The sequence below is a fragment of the Hyla sarda genome, chromosome 3, assembly GCF_029499605.1.
Source record: "Hyla sarda isolate aHylSar1 chromosome 3, aHylSar1.hap1, whole genome shotgun sequence".
NCBI lineage: Eukaryota > Metazoa > Chordata > Amphibia > Anura > Hylidae > Hyla > Hyla sarda.
In genome coordinates, this window is record NC_079191.1 from 314,721,662 (window position 1) to 314,739,181 (window position 17,520).

Sequence of the window (17,520 nt, forward strand, 5' to 3'; positions counted from 1 at the left end):
ATGACAATGACCCCAAACATATGTCAAAAAGCACCCAGAAATGGGTAGAGAATTCTGAAGTGTCCAGCAATGAGTCCAGATCTAAATCCCATTGAACACCTGTGGAGAGATCTTAAAATTGCTTTTGGGAAAAGGCGCCCTTCCAAGTAGAGAGACCTGGAGCAGTTTGCAAAGGAAGAGTGGTCTAACATTCTGGCTGAGAGGTGTAAGAATCTTATTGATGGTTATAGGAAGCCAATGATTTCAGTTACTTATTTGTTCCAAAGGGTGTGCAACCAAATATTAAGTTAAAGGGTTACTCCGGTGCTTAGACATGTTATCCCCTATCCAAAGGATAGGGGATAAGATGCCTGATCGCGGGAGTCCTGCCGATGGGGACCCCCGGGATCATGCACGCGGCACCCCGTTTATAATCAGTCCCTGGAGCGTGTTCGCTCCGGGACTGATTACCGGCGACTACAGGGCGGGCGGCGTGTGACATCACGCCCCCGCCCCCATGTGATGTCACGCCCTACCTATGTCACGCTATCACGCCCCCTCCCGTAGGCTTGCGTTGAGGGGCGGTGCGTGACATCACACGGGGGCATGACGTCACACGCCGCCCGCCCTGTAGTCGCCGGTAATCAGTTCCGGAGCGAACACGCTCCGGGGACTGATTACAAACGGGGTGCCGTTCATGATCCCGGGGGTCCCCAGCGGCGGGACTCCAGCGATCAGGCATCTTATCCCGTATCCTTTGGATAGGGGATAAGATGTCTAAGCACCGGAGTATCCCTTTAAGGGTGCCAATAATTTTGTCCAGACCATTTTTGGAGTTTGGTGTGACATTATGTCCAATTTGCTTTTTTTCCTCCCTATTTTGGTTTACACACAAAGGGAATAAACATGTGTATAGCAAAACATGTGTTACTGCAATCCTTTTCTGTGAGAAATACTTCATTTTCTAGAAAAACTTCAGGGGTGCCAACATTTACGGCCATGACTGTATGTCTGAAGCAGTGTGTCTTTTCCTATGTATGATGTCTCACTTCTGACAACATGCAGGTACTTATAAGACTACGGTCACATCACCGTTGTGCTCCAACCAGTTAGTTCAGGGTCTCTTCATTACCAAATAAAGGACCTGAACAGACCCTTTGCACAACGGACACTGCCGCGTCCTTACTAATCCTGTTGACTTGAATATGATCCATCGGCTGTCTGTTATTTTAGGGGAGTTGAGCCTAGAAAAATACTAGACCTGCAGTATTTTTTTTCCTCTGCTCAAATCCAGTCTATTCAAGATGGTGCTCCCTTTAGTGGAGCTCAACAGTGATGTGAACATTGCCTTAATAGAGAGAAGCTGCAGCTGCAACTCTCCCATCTCTTCTTCCCTTTTTGGGGGACCCAGTAGGTTTCTGAAAATTTACAAAGAGTATGTAAGCAGAGAAAATATAAGTACAGACTATTCAAAGGTGAGAAAGATGCTGTTATTTCATAAAGAAGCTCTCCAGGTTTATTTTTATTTTATTTATTGCCCATATCCTTCACACTAACCACTACTTTTATAACTCTAACCACTACTTTTATATCATGCACCACTACAGTGCTATATGTTTAATTCCAGGACAACTGCATCCATGCGTTTCATTATTGTAACTGGGTCATGTGATCACCAACCTGACCCACAGGAAATCACAGTGTTTAATTGTCAGAGGAAGTGGTCTGTCCTGGGTCAGCTGACTTCCTGTAATCTACAAGATGACATAATCACCTGTTAGTGGTCTCCAAACTCTGGACCTCCAGCTGTTGCAAAACTACAACTCCCAGCATGCCTGGACAGCCAACGGCATTATATTGTAATATTATGAGCCACTATATCTTTTGATTGTTAAAATCCTAGTCATGTGTTTCCCTGATAAAAAAAAGAAAAAAAGCTGCATTACATCACACTGGATAAAAATAGGGTGTCATGTGCTTCACTTAACATGACCTACTTTCTTGACAGGAAATCTTATCTATTAGTTGCTGTATTACTAGAAAGTTTATAGTCCATTCACTTTATTACTACCTCGTTCATGGATGAGGTTACCCTGCTGCTTTTTTTTTTTGTCTAAAATGTGTTTTTTTTGTTTTGTTTTTTTATACAAGATTAAAGAAAATCTCATTTATGAATCTAATCATATTTTTCTAATCTGTTTCTATTTTTCTATTTTATGATTGTGATTTTTTCCTTTCATTTTGTTGTGCATTATTATGGGGGCTGCCATCTTGCCTAAACTGTTTTAAAGGGGTACTCCCATGGAAAACTTTTTTTTAAATCAACTGGTGGCAGAAAGTTAAACAGATTTGTAAATCACTTCTATTAAAAAATCTTAATCATTCCAGTACTTTTTAGGGGGTGTATACTAAAGAGAAATCCAAAAAAGAAATGCATATCCTCTGATGTCATGACCACAGTGCTCTCTGCTGACATCTGCTGTCCATTTTAGGAACTGTCCAGCGCAGGAGAAAATCCCCATAGCAAACATATGCTGCTCATCAGAGGAAATGCATTTCTTTTTTGGATTTCTCTTAGGTATACAGCCCCTAAAAAGTACTGGAAGGGTTAAGATTTTTTAATAGAAGTGATTTACAAATCTGTTTAACTTTCTGGCACCAGTTTATTTAAAAAAAAAAAAAAGTTTTCCACTGGAGTACCCCTTTGTAAAACAGATTTTAGTGATATGCTTTACAGCAGGACCAGATGACAATGGACATGACCTGATGATTTGCAGATTGCACTGGGTATTCTCTGTGACATTTTCAGAGGTCATTCTACATGGAGGGGGGGGGGTGGAGGGATACTTATCTCTGCTGTGAATGGTGGTGGATCCAGTGTTAAAGGGGTATTCCGGCCAAATGCATCTTTTCCCCTATCCAAAGGATAGGGGATATGATGACTGATCGCAGGGGGCCCGCCGCTAGGACATCACACTACACCCACCCATTTATGTCTATGGGAGGGGACGTTCCTTTCCACCCATTGCACCTTTTGGTAACAATGACACATCGGCCCATATTTGTTAATCAGGCTGAAACCCTAATTGTCTGCTTCTTCACAGTTCAGCTTTCACTTTGCTAGAGCTTGTTAAGATATGAAAGTTGAGCTGTTATTGGTTGCTCTGGGAAAAAACAGACAAATAGGGTTTCAGGCTGTTTGATAAATCTCCCCCATTACCTTTATTCCTTATGCTTAAAATAATAACCAATTTATATAGGTTTTGTTTTATTTTACTACTTTTAAAAACTATGGGGGAGATTTATCAAAACCTGTGCAGAGGAAAACTTGCCCAGTTGCCCATAGCAACCAATCAGATTACTTCTTTCATTTTTCACAGGCCTTCATAAAAATGAAAGAAGCAAGCTGATTGGTTGCTATGGGCAACTGGGCAACTTTTCCTCTGCACAGGTTTTGATAAATCTCCCCCTATAACTTTTTGTACAAAAATTAGTTTTCTTAAAATTATCCTCTTCAGACCTCCATAACACTTTTAGTTTTCCACATACAGGGCTCATTTTTGCATTGTGATCTGCATTTCTTATTGGGACCAGTTTTGTTTTGATGGGATCTTTTAATCACATTATATATATATATATATATATATATATATATATATATATATATTATATATATATTTTTTTCTAATATATGAAGTGACCAAAAATACACATTTCGGGAGAATGATTTTTTTTTTACACTTACGCCTTTGACCGTGCGGATTAAGTAACATTATATTTTATTAGTTCAGACATTTATGCCAGCTGCAGGGTGATTCAAATATTTATTAGTGAAGCTGTTAATGCACATTTATTACTTTTTATTTTTTATTCTGTACACTTTTTTTTTTTTCAGTCCCCATAGGGGACTATTACATGCAATCTTTAGACTGCATACATTGATCAGTATAGATAGAAAAAACTGGTTAGTTACAGCTCACCACTTGTGATCTTGATTTTGCATGCCAGTCTTATCCAAGGTGCACAGGACTGGAAACACACAGCCGCTCTGTGAGAAAAGGGAACTCCAAACTGGAGAAAGTCCAGCACTCGAGGATAACATTAAAACATATCCAGATTGATTTGAAACTTTTTCAAAATGTCCAATGGACTGTCATACAGTACATAAAACTAAGGGGTTTCGCTGTTGTCTTGATCAATGTTGCTCCATTTAACAGCTTTAATCTAATGTTATCGGCGCTCCATTGCTACAGCCTGCCATGGCATGCTTGTCATTGGAGTGCCGATCGGCAAGGAGGAATGTAAGAGACCTCCTGCCATCTTCTCAGCTGATCAGGATGGCACAATTTCACCACGTCGGTCCCGATCAACCTGCTGAGCTACCCGGCAATGGGATTTACCGTGTTTAGATGTCGCAATCAACTTTGATCGTGATGTCTAAAGGACTAATGCCCATTATGGTCGGCCCAATCTGCAATGAAATTGAGGGGGGGGGGGGGGGGATTTGGTCAGGGTATTCATTTCTACGCAGTGCACTTTACGGTAAAACTGACCTGTTTTCTTTTGTTACTGTACTATACCGTAAATAACTATACCAAAAATTGCCCTATTCTGACTCCTAAAACTTTTTTAACTTTCTGTATACAGGGCTGTCAATTTTTGCGCCATGATCTGTAGTTTTTATCGGTACCACGTTTGTGAATATGTGACTTTTTGATCACTTTTTATTCGATCTTTTCTGGGATGTGATCTGACCAAAAAACTGAAATTTTTGATTTTTTTTTTGTTTGCCTTGTTAACCATACAGGATCATCAAAGGGAAACTGAAGCTGGTTCACCCGCACTAAACACACTACACAGGGTTATAGTGTGGGAGATCTGGATTAAATTGATATATAACTTGCCTGACCCTGCACAAGTGTATTACATATGTGTCATCCTTTGTACAGTGGAGGAGGGACCTGGAATACCCAGCATCCCTGCCTCCGTCCCCTCTGCTCCTATATGCCCGCCTTGTGAATGTTCATGGACCTCTTCTGTTCCGATAACTTATACCGGAATATCGGTATAAGTTATCAGCTATCGGCCTGAAAGTTCACAGATTATCGGTATCGGCCCTAAAATATCAAAATCGGCCAATCCCTAGTATACTCCATGAAATAACAATTCTTGAGGGCTACATATTTCTAAATAAATTGATAACTACATGTTACAGTTGTGCGGAACTCCTGTCCGAACACTGTTAAATCAGTACTGACATTGCAAGACTGTTCAGTAACATACCCCAGGGACAACAGAGTTTGGTTAAAAAAAAGCACATCTATATCATGCATTCATACACCAGTCATACAGCGCCATTTGTTTTTTTTTATCCAGCATTGCTACATCTATGTGTTTTATTACTCTACCATGATCATGTGATCACCAGATTGACCCACAAAAAGTTACTGGCTTAATGTGTCAAAAACAAGTCCGTCCTGGGTCAGCTGTCTTCTGGTGAACTACAGGATGACATCATCACATATTAAATTGCTCCTGCTAGCTCACAGACCGTTTTCCTCTCAGCTCTATCTGTATGCTGCTACTGCTGCATTATTGACTAGTAGATATACACCTTTTCTGAGGCTGTAATAAATTTTAGTAGCAACAACAATAATTTTATCTAACAAGGCTATGAACTTCAAATCCTTATGAAACGCCTCTGTAGTGATTATGGATCAAACTTTTGCCACGTTAAAACATTTCTCTAATTTTTTTTTTATCATATATAATCGTTTCCGTCGACATCCTGTCGAAAACAGGATGCTGACGTATACTGTTAACGGAAGCAGCAGATCCCATTCACTTCTATGGCTGAACAGTCACCTTTTTTTTTTTTTTTATCATTCAAAGTTTTATTTCAAGAATACAAAGAAACAGAAAACAAGGCAGACAAAGAAATCTGACAAACATAAACAAAATACAGGAAATCGTCCACGAGTACTCAGAGGTACTTGATATACAAGTCAAATCTGGGCACGACTATCAGAACATAGTATAACAGTTCAACTTTGCTGAGTCTCGACAAAGACCAAGGAGAGTAGACTCAGCCAACTTGCTAAGATTACTGCGGTATAGTTCAGAAGGCAAAAAAGTGCAAGCCAAGGAGGCAACAGAAAAGCAGAAAGTAAATGGGCAGTAATGGGAAAGAATGAAGGAGGGGGAAAGAGTAAGACGGGAAGAGAGACAAGGGAAGACGAGAGGATGGGTCAGCAAAGTTAGGGAAGGGGGAAAGTAGAAACACATTAGGGAGTCGCAGGGGCAGGGGGGTCTAACAAGGCACGGTAACCAAGAGTCTCTCTGAAGGCCATCCATGTAGACCAGGTTTTACTATAGCGCTCATGCTCCGCAGGGGTTAGGGCCATCAGCTCTTCCATTCGTTGCGTGTTTGCTATCTCCATCAACCACCCACTTACAGTAGGAGGTTCCGGAGATCGCCACCTGCGGGGAATGACCGCCCTGGCAGCTTGAAGCATGTTGCTAAGGAGAGATTTGTAGAAGGAGGAGGAGGACATAGGGAAATGAAAAAGCAAGGCCGCCTCAGTACAGTTCAGAGCAGAAATTCCAGTGACCTCCCTAGTGACGCGCAGGACGTCCGACCAAAAGCGGGTCAGCGTCGAGCAGCTCCACCAAATGTGCACCATGGTACCCTGGGCCAACCCACAGCGCCAACAAGTTGAAGGCACGGTAGGATACCACCTATTGAGTTGTGCAGGGGACCTATACCAGCGAGATAGTATTTTATAGTTAGTTTCCTGCCCTCTATTGGCAATGACTGACTTATGAGTGAGAAGAAAACATTTAGCCCATTGAGCAGGAGTAAAGGTCTGTCCTAACTCTGCCTCCCAGGCCCCGCAAAATGGGGGCAAAGAGGATTAAGAGCCCGAAAGCAGCAGGCGGTAAAGAAAACCTATCATGTGTGGGGGTGGAGGGGGCGTAAGGCAAAGTGTTTCGTAAGTGGTCAATGCCCGGTGCAGATGAGAGGAGCGCTTGGTAGAGGAGTAGAAATGTTGCAGCTGAATGTAGTCATAGCGGCCGCGACCCTGAGGTGCTGTATCCGGACACAGATCAGGAAGCAACTCTGTGGGTGTAAGGACATGGGTAAATCGTAGTGGGGAGGGACAGACCCCCCCCCCCCAGAAAAGTACCATGGGACAGCCCGGGAGGAAAAGCGGGGTTTCCAGTTATGGGAAGGAGTGGAGCCGATGGGTCAATTAAAGAGTCCCGCTCTCCCGATTTGCACAAAACTGAAAGAGTTTGCAAGGTGGTGAACAATAAGTTAGACAGGGAGGAGGGAGGCAGGGGCTACAACCATGGGAGCCCGGGAAGATTAACCGGAGACACATCCTGTGCTAAGCGTACCCTTAATTTAGAAGCAGAGCTGTGCAGCAGGTCTAGAAGACGTGCGTGCATGGCCGCTAAGTAATGGAGACGGCAGTCAGGTAGGCCCCCTCCTCCCGCCTCCTTGGGGCAGAACATGATCGCCCGGCTGAGGCGCGAGCGCCCGGAGGCCCATATAAAGGCACCGAACCGACTATGCAAAGCACGCCAATAGGAAGCAGGGAGGGCTATCGGTATGGTCTGAAGCAAGTATAACAATTTAGGCAGAAGCGTCATTTTGATTGCATTGACCCTACCAAACCAGGAGAGGGTCTTCCCATGCCATCTATCCAGGTGGGATGAGAACCGAGAGAGCAAGGGGGCAAAGTTACACTGATACAAGTGGGATAAGTCAGCCGGAGATGGTAGTCCCTAAGTAAGAGATACCAGGTGAGGGCCAGGCGAAGGGGAAGTTAGCTCGGACAGAAGCAAATAGGGGTTGAGGGTACCTTTTGACTCAGTTCGGGATGCATTCAATATTTCAAAAGCGCAACAGCCCCGGCTATTTTGTTTGCTTTAAAGGGGTTATCCACCATAAGGTGATTTTAGTAAGTACCTGGCAGAACACTAATAGACATGCTTAGGAAGGATCTGCTCTTGTCTTGGGGCTAAATGGCTATGTTGGGAGATTACTATAACACTGTGGCTAGCTTTTTGTGAACTGGTATTTCCTGTTTCAGTTTTCTTTTTTTTGACTACAAATACCACAATTTCATTTTCCTCCCTCCCACACATCAGCCACCCCACCCATTGAAACATAAATGAGCTGCATCCATTCAAAAGACCTGTGGCTTTCAATCAGGGTGCCTACAGCTGTTGCATTAGTTGCAGATTGAGCTCTCTCCCACCAAGCGATCGCTCCACCCATTGAAGCAGACAGGCTCCCTGTCATCAGCTGACTAGTGAGCCAGGTTTCTGCCGCATTGCAACCTGGGAAAAATCTGAGACAACAATCACAGAAAATCACAGAAGAATTGTGACAAAACAGTCACACACAGATACAGACACTATATTATGAACTACACTAACTTTACAGCCCCTGTAGCATCTGTATAGATAAAACTCAACGTGTGTGTGTGTGTGTATGTATGTATTTATGTTCCACAAAAACTTCCAAACGGCTAAAGATATTAACATGAAACTTGGCACACATGTTTCTTATATGTCTACAACAAACATAGGATAGGTGATTTAACCCTTACTCACCCCATTTGCCAGGGGCAGGGTTTATGTTTAAATTCCCATACAAGTCAATGGGAAATATGTTACTGCATAACTTTCAAACGGCTGGAGATATTTCGATAATACTTCATCACATGTTACTTATATGTCCACTTAAAATATAGGTTAGTTAATTTAACCCTTTACTACCCCCATTTGTGAGTGTCAGAGTTTTTGTTTAAAGTCCCATGCAAATCAATGGGAAATGTATGTTCTCACATAACTTCTGTACGGCTGGAGATATTTCAATACCTGGTACACATATTACGGGTTGGGATAGGAGGACCGGGATAGGAGGACCCGGATAGGAGGACCCGGATAGGAGGACAGGATATGAGGTCGGGATAGGAGGTCGGAATATGAGGACGGGATATGAGGTTGAGATATGATGACTGGATAGGAGGTCAGGATAGGAGGTCGGGATATGAGAACAGGATATGGGGTTGGGATATGACAATATATGAGGACGGGATATGAAGTCAAAAGCTTCCTCCTTTGTTTATTTTCCTCCCCAACAAGGATTAGAAAGGAAAAACCGGGCAACGCCGGGTATTAACCTCTTAAGGACCAAGGAAGTATGAGTACGTCCTTGGTCCCGCTCCCGTGATATAACACGGTGACCCCGCATCATATCACGGCGGGCCCGGCGTCATAGTGAAGCCGGGACCTGCCTCTAATAGCTAATTACTGATCGCGGTGCCGCGTGCTATTAACCCTTTAGTCGCGCGCTCAAAGCTGAGCCACGCGGCTGAAAGTGAAAGTTGCCGGTTAGCTCAGGGAGCTGTTCGGGATCGCCGCGGTTTAATCGCGGCATCCCGAACAGCTGTACTACAGGAGGAAGGTCTCTTACCTTCCATCCTGCAGTCCGATCGCCGATTGAATGCTTCAAGCCTGAGATCCAGGCTTGAGCAATCAATCGCCGAAAACCCTGATCAATGCATCCCTATGGAGATGCATTGAACACAGTTAAAGATCAGTAAATGCAACGTTTATAATATTGCAAAAGAAAAGTGTAAAAAAATCATTAACCCTTTGATTTATCCCTTCCCCTAATAAAAGTTTGAATCACCCGGCATTTCCAATAATAAAAAAAAAACTGTGTAAATAAAAACAAAAATAAACATGTGGTATCGCCGTGTGCGGGAATGTCCGATTTAAAAAATATACCACTAATTAAACTGAACGGTCAATGGCGTACGCGCAAAAAAATTCCAAAGTCCAAAATAGCGTATTTTTGGTCACTTTTTATATCATGAAAAGATGAATAAAAAGCGATCAAAAAGTCAGATCAATGCAAAAATGGTACCGACAAAAACTTCAGATCACGGCGCAAAAATGAACCCTCATGGCGCCCGGAACACGGAAAAATAAAAAAGTTATAGGGGTCAGAAGATGACAATTTTAAACGTATACATTTTCTTGCATGTAGTTATGATTTTTTTCTGAAGCAATACAAAATCAAACCTATACACGTAAGGTATCATTTTAACCGTATGGACCAAGAGAATAAAGATAAGGTGTCATTTTTACCGAAAAATGTACTACATAGAAACGGAAGCCCCCAAAAGCCCGCCATAATACAGATTTTTAGGTGCAAAATTTTAAGAGTTATGATTTTTTAAAGGTAAGGAGGAAAAAACGAAAGAGCAAAAACCGAAAAACGCCCGGTCCTTAAGGGGTTAAGCTAGTAGTCAAATAAAAAAAAAAATCCTGGAATACCCCTTTAATAGTAGAATACGTCCCTAACAGAGCGGGTGACGTCCACCATAGAAGTGAATGAAGTATACAATCTCTCTGCACAGCCAGATTATTAATGGAAAATGTAGGCAACATTATCAGGTCGTTTCAGTATGAATAGCATCCAATATTGAGCCTTATTCATGCCTACCACATCAGCTAAAACAAATGAGCACAAGGCTTACACAAAAACATGTACGTTATCCTCTAATAACATATGCAGCACTATTTAAGCAAGAAAATGATTTAAAGAAACACAGGATGAGTAACAGAAGGAAAAAATGCCTCAAAATGGTAGTTTCATGGGAATTTCAAGTGTATGAGATACCTGTCCTCTTAAATTATATCAAAGTTACTTTGACCAATGTAATATTTATTTGCCTTGCTAAATAATGGTTTAGTCATGTTATATTTTTTTTTAGATAACCCTGGGACACCTAATGGATCTTAACTTTTACTGAACATTTAGCCTCAGCACTTTAGTTATTTGCTTACTTTCATTTCCGCCCCCCAATCATTTCCTAGTGTGTTTCCCTTCACTGGTGTTATCCCTGACCTTTTTACCTTGTCCATGGTCTTGTTTAAATATACATGCTTGCACAAATGCACTATATGCACTATAAAAACACGCTTGGGCCATTATTTGATTTGATTGTTCTCATATGCTTTGTTTGTTATTTAGTACATACTTTGTCTTTGTTATTATTCCTTTGCAAATACTGTGCAAAATAATTATTTTAAAATAAGTAGTTATACAATCAGGCAGTTATGGATTTCTGAAAATGAAATCTACTGTGGAATTTAATAATTTATAAAAAAAAAAAAAAGATCCAACACTTAAATAGACACTGGTGTTTCAAGCAACTTGTGTACTTTTTGATAGGCCATGCGATTTCTAAAATGTTCGTAAACTATATAATTTACTAAAATGGCTCCTTACCCCAGCCCTAATTTCTTAGCCCATGGTGTCTTGCCTCTCTATAATCTGCTACTCACTGTTAAAGAGTACATGTCACCAAACTAAACTTTTAATATATTGTTCCTTACGTTATTATTAGACCCTTTGCTATTAACTTGCTGTTAAAATTCTCAACCCCTACATGGTGGCTCTGTTCAGTTCCCTGCAGCAAGTCAAACAGTTAGTTTGGTCTCCAGCCGCACTTGCAGAAGTCCAAACTCAGGAAGTGCCTGTAGGGCATGGTGAGGCACAGCTCTCACAGGCTTCAGTGAAGCCGCACCTGCTGGGGAATGCCCACTTTCTCCTGCCGGGAGCTCAGACAATGTGAGCAGGGAGAAAGGTATGATACACAGCTTTTTAAAGCTCAGAAAAATTTTTAAGGGCAGGTGGGGTGTTAGGAGTAGTTAGGGAATATAATCTGAGTTAGTATTGAAAATATGGTTTGATGACGGGTACTCTTTAAGCATAATGTGAATTCAAGTAGAGAAAACAGACATGGTCGCACATCCACAATTTGTATTTTGATTTATTTGCTTCTCAGCATAAATTCAAAAACTAACAGGTTGGCAGTATACATTTTGATCAAAAAGTACAAGCCCACTCGCCACGTTAAGGCCACTTATTTAGAGTGGTCCCTAACATCCCTAGCATAAAATGGCGTAGCACTGGGCGGTGACCTCCATCACCGCAACACCAGTGCCCACAGGGGGAATTGGCAGAGCAGCCCCATTACCACTCAGACCAGTCCCAGGGCCGCGCCTCCCCATAGACACGGTGCAACGGATGCCGCACAGCACCACACCAGTGTGAACAAGGTGTAAAAGCTCACTTACCATTTGCTCCCAGTCAGACTGGGAGTCTTCCAGAAAGGAAGGGGCCCTGTGCAACTTCCTGCTAATTTATATAGGGCTGGGCTGAGGGGGAGGGGCAGAGTGCAGACCAAGTAAAAACAAAAAAGAAAGAGGGGGACAGAAAACACAATGTGAATTCAATTAGAGGATACAGACATGATCACACATCCACAATTTTTATTTTGATCTACTTGCTTCTCAGCATAAATTCAAAAACTATCCCCCACTTTTTTTTTGTTGTTGCTTGGTCTGCACTCTGCCCCTCCCCCTCGGCCCAGCCCTATGTAAATTGGCAGGGGGCTGCACGGGGCCCCTTCCTTTCTGGCGGCCTCCCGGTCTGACTGGGAGCACATAATGGGTGAGCTTTTGCACCTTGTTCACACTGGTGTGGTGCTGTGTGGCGTCCGTTGCTGCCATTACGCCATGTCTGTGGGGAGGTGCGGCCCTGGGGCAGGTCTGGGTGGCATTGGGGCTGCTCTGCCAGTGGGTCGTTCCCCCTGTCGGCACTGGTGTTGCGGCGGTGGTGGTCGCCGCCCAGTGCTGCGCCATTTTGTGCTGGGGATGTTGGGGACCCACTCTATATAGGTGGCCTTGATGTGGCATTTTTTAATCAAAATGTATACTAACAACCTGTTAGTTTTTGAATTTATGCTGAGAAGCAAGTAGATCAAAATACAAATTGTGGATGTGCGACCATGTCTGTTTTCTCTACTTGAATACTCTTTAAGCACGGTAAGCACCCTCAAAAAAATCCACCCCGTCCCTGAATAGTTGGTAAATCAATGCTTCCCTCTCAGCAGCAGCCTTAGTTAAGTGCTTAACACCATTCCTTGCTGTGCTCCTGCTGTTTCATTCATTTCTGCTTACATAGCATCTTGTTTACTACTACAAACATCCCAGCTCTACCCCCCCCCCCCTAAAATTTTGAGAATGAGATATATTTGTGCACCAAGGGGGTTCATGAGGGCTTTAAAGGGATGCTCCGGTGCTTAGACATCATATCCCCTATCCAAAGGATAGGGGATAAGATGTCAGATCGCGGGGGTCCCGCCACTGGGGACACCCGGGATCTCGGCTGCAGGACCCACCTGTTGCGGATTCCGGAAACGCTGGAGGCTTCGGCTCCCGACCACGGTGACGTGAGACCGTGATGTCTCGACTCCGGCCCCGTGTGACTTCACGCCCCGCCCCTCAATGCAAGTCTATGGGAGGGGGCGTGACAACTGTTACACGGGGCGGAGCCGTGACGTCACAGTGCTCCGGCCCCGTAATCTACAGTAATCAGACCTGGAGCGAACATGCTCCGGGGACAGATTTTAACTGAGGACAGCGTGCAAGATGTTTAAGCACCGGAGTACCCCTTTAAATCATCATGTCGCCAATCCGAATGGTTAATCTAACAAAACAGGCAGATTTTTAAAAATATTTTGAAGGGACTGGTACTGTTTAAAGCCATAACTTTTTCTTCAACCAAGTTCCCCCACCCTCATACCGCCAAGTAATAACATTATATGCAAGGCTGGGTTTTATAATTGTTACCTATAGGCATATTGCTCAGGAAGGAGCCTGATGCAGATAATTGTGGGACTGATCTGTATCTACAACCACAATTAAAAATGCAGTCAAAATAGATAAAATGCTTGATAGAAATGTGAGGAATTTCTGCCTGGTATTGCACATGTTAACTCTCATATTATTCTGATGTTTGTGAATGTATGTCACACTTCAGTTCATGTTCTCTTTTGCAGGATGTTGGTGGAGGATGGATAGAAGCAACAAATAACCAAGGTGAAAGGGGGCTGGTACCAACAGATTATGTTGAGGTAAGTGAAACTTTAAAAAATTTTAGAATCTAATTCCTGAAAATGGCTAAAGGGATTCTGTTACTAGATTTATGCTGCCTTATCTGAGAGCAGCATAAACGAGATGTTGGGCAGAGCGATTTTTTACTTACATTGTCCGGTGCATACCCTGATGATTTGGTAATTAGCACAAAGTTCTGTTAAATTCTGCCTTTAGATATTTAAAATGGGTGGTAGATGTGCCTGCTCTCCGCTGGTTACGTAGAAAAAGGTGTAACTAGCAAACATACTATGCTACTGTGGTTAGCGCCAGGGATCTCTAGATTCAATCCAAATTCTTCCTTCGCCTATAGTATACCCCTGCAAAACTAAAAATAATAGGGGTGTGCTATGTTTCCAATGCTCCTGAGACTGGGACTTTCCTTTATGCTGTGTGCGATTGCCCTAAGGTGTTCCCTTTTTGGAGGGAGATTGTTCAATTCTTACATGACCATCTGGGGTTCCCATTTATCCTGACTCCTCAAGTATGTCTTTTAGGTCTCATTAACAATATGGTCATGAGCTCTCATGGTAGACTTCGTACGTGCTTTCTTTTATTTTGTGCCAGGAAAGTAATGATCATGGCCTGGAAGGATACGGAAACTCCACCACTGTCGAGGTGGATGTGCTTAGTCAATAAATGTCACACTATACCAAGCGTCGTACTTTAGTAAGTAGTGTCCTCCGAAATTTGACAAACTATGGAACCTGTGGCTGCTTTTGAATAAAACTGGTTTGCTCCTTTGAAGTATTAACTCTGCGCTTTTTTTTTTTCCCCCCTTGATGGCTGGGGTTGGTGGGGGCTGTTGGATGTTGGAGTGTGGTTTTTGTGAGTAGGTTGACAGTATTTCTTGGGCATTGTTTTTAAGACCAATGGTCTTTGTTTCTGATGTTTTATTTGTACTCTAATTGTGCTACCATCAGCTCTCTGTAAGGGCCCTGACTGCTCTCAAACCTGATATTTTATGGACCATAGTCTCCTAATATAGTCTTATTATCCTCCTATCTCCTAGACTTTATGCAATTGGTGTCTGAGCGCATGCTGTTTGCACGCCTTGCGGCGGCACAATTTTCTGTTGTTTTGTGGGTTTTTTCTGTTTTTGTTGCAATGCAAAATGCAAGAATAAAACCTTTAAAAATATAGATTTTTACCTCCTGCCTCCCTCTAGAATAGAAATCCCTTGAATGTATGCTTCACAGAAATATCCTTTTATTGAATTAACATGTATAAAGCATTTTTAGGATACCTAAATCTTTAGTTTCTTTTTTTCACAATGTTGTCTTTTTGCACAGCTATGTTAACAATTTTAAATCATTTAACTCACTAAACCTAATTTAAGCTTTTGTTAAAAGCTTTTCCTAAATTTTATTGAAGATTTGTAAAAATACAAAAAAGCAAAAAGTAGTACAAGAATATATTTGCCATATAAACATACAGATAAATTATATACAGGTTCTTCTAAAAAAAAATTGCATATTGTGCTAAATGTCATTATTCTCCATAATGTAATGATAAAAATTAAACTTTCATATATTTTAGATTCATTGCACACCAACTGAAAAATGTCAGGTCTTTTATTGTTTTAATACTGATGATTTTGGCATACAGCTCATGAAACCCAAAATTCCTATCTCCAAAAATTTGCATATTTCATCGGACCAATAAAAGAAAAGTGTTTTTAATACAAAAAAAGTCAACCTTCAAATAATTATGCACTGTTATGCACTCAATACTTGGTCGGGAATCCTTTTGCAGAAATGACTGCTTCAATGTGGCGTGGCATGGAGGCAATCAGGCAGTGGCACTGCTGAGGTGTTATGGAGGCCCAGGATGCTTCGATAGCGGCCTTAAAGGAGTAGTCCAGTGGTGACTCAGTGGTGAACAACTTATTCCCTATCCTAAGGATAGGGGATAAGTTGCAGATCGCGGGGGGTCCGACCGCTGGGGGCCCCCGCGATCTCCTGTACGGAGCCCCGACAGCCCGCGGGAAGGGGCATGTCGACCTTCGCACGAAGCGGCGGCCGACACGCCCCCTCAATACAACTCTATGGCAGAGCCGAAGCGCTGCCTTCGGCAATCTCCGGCTCTGTCATAGAGATGTATTGAGGGGGCGTGTCGGCCGCCGCTTCGTGCGGGGGTCGACACCCGCTATCTGGCCAGAGAGCCTGGCCCCCGTACAGAGAGATCGCAGGGGGCCCCAGTGGTCGGACCCCCCGCAATCTCAAACTTATCCCCTATCCTTAGGATAGGGGATACGTTTTTCAACACTGGACTACCCCTTTAAGCTCATCCAGAGTGTTGGGTCTTGCGTCTCTCAACTTTCTCTTCACAATATCCCACAGATTCTCTATGCGGTTCAGGTCAGGAGAGCTGGCAGGCCAATTGAGCACAGTAATACCATGGTCAGTAAACCATTTACCAGTGGTTTTGGCACTGTGAGCTGGTGCCAGGTCGTGCTGAAAAATGAAATCTTCATCTCCATAAAGCTTTTCAACAGATGGAAGCATGAAGTGCTCCAAAATCTCCTGATAGCAGCTGCATTGACCCTGCCCTTGATAAAACACAGTGGACCAACACCAGCAGCTGACATGGCACCCCAGACCATCACTGACTGTGGGTACTTGACACTGGACTTCAGGCATTTTTGCATTTCCTTCTCCCCAGTCTTCCTCCAGACTCTGGCACCTTGATTTCCGAATGACATGCAAAATTTGCTTTCATCCGAAAAAAGTTCTTTGGACCACTGAGCAACAGTCCAGTGCTGCTTCTCTGTAGCCCAGGTCAGGCGCTTCTGCCGCTGTTTCTGGTTCAAAAGTGGCTTGACCTGGGGAATGCGGCACCTGTAGCCCATTTCCTGCACACGCCTGTGCATGGTGGCTCTGGATGTTTCTACTCCAGACTCAGTCCACTGCTTCCGCAGGTCCCCCAAGGTCTGGAATCGGTCCTTCTCCACAATCTTCCTCAGGGTCCGGTCACCTCTTCTCGTTGTGGAGCATTTTCTGCCACATTTTTTCCTTCCCACAGACTTCCCATTGAGGTGCCTTCTGGGAACAGCCTATTTGTTCAGAAATTTCTTTCTGTGTCTTACCCTCTTGCTTGAGGGTGTCAATGATGGCCTTCTGGACAGCAGTCAGGTCGGCAGTCTTACCCATGATTGTGGTTTTGAGTAATTAACCAGGCTGGGAGTTTTTAAAAGCCTCAGGAATCTTTTGCAGGTGTTTAGAGTTAATTAGTTGATTCAGATGATTAGGTTAATAGCTTGTTTAGAGAACCTTTTCATGATATGCTAATTTTTGGAGATAGGAATTTTGGGTTTTCATGAGCTGTATGCCAAAATCATCAGTATTAAAACAATAAAAGACCTGAAATATTTCAGTTGGTGTGCAATGAATCTAAAATATATGAAAGTTAAATTTTTATCATTACATTATGAAAAATAATGAACTTGAGCACAATATGCAAATTTTTTTAGAAGAAGCTGTATTTGGCACAGTATGACTTTACTGATACTGT

At 42.8% G+C, this 17,520-nt stretch overlaps 1 protein-coding gene and 1 long non-coding RNA gene across 3 annotated transcripts in view; one reads left to right on the forward strand and one right to left on the reverse strand.

The window, feature by feature from the left end:
• LOC130362501 (uncharacterized) overlaps positions 1-1,893 on the reverse strand; it is a 37,556-nt gene extending 35,663 nt beyond the window's left edge. The window contains exon 1 of the long non-coding RNA XR_008891449.1: positions 1,754-1,893. This is a non-coding gene — a long non-coding RNA (uncharacterized LOC130362501). The remainder of the gene's footprint in view (positions 1-1,753) is intronic.
• The window catches only part of SNX9 (sorting nexin 9), a 224,421-nt gene that overhangs the window by 113,254 nt on the left and 93,647 nt on the right, over positions 1-17,520 (forward strand). For both annotated transcript variants that reach the window (XM_056567096.1, XM_056567097.1), the window contains exon 3: positions 13,914-13,988. In XM_056567096.1, the coding sequence (XP_056423071.1) occupies positions 13,914-13,988 (75 nt within the window). The remainder of the gene's footprint in view (positions 1-13,913; positions 13,989-17,520) is intronic.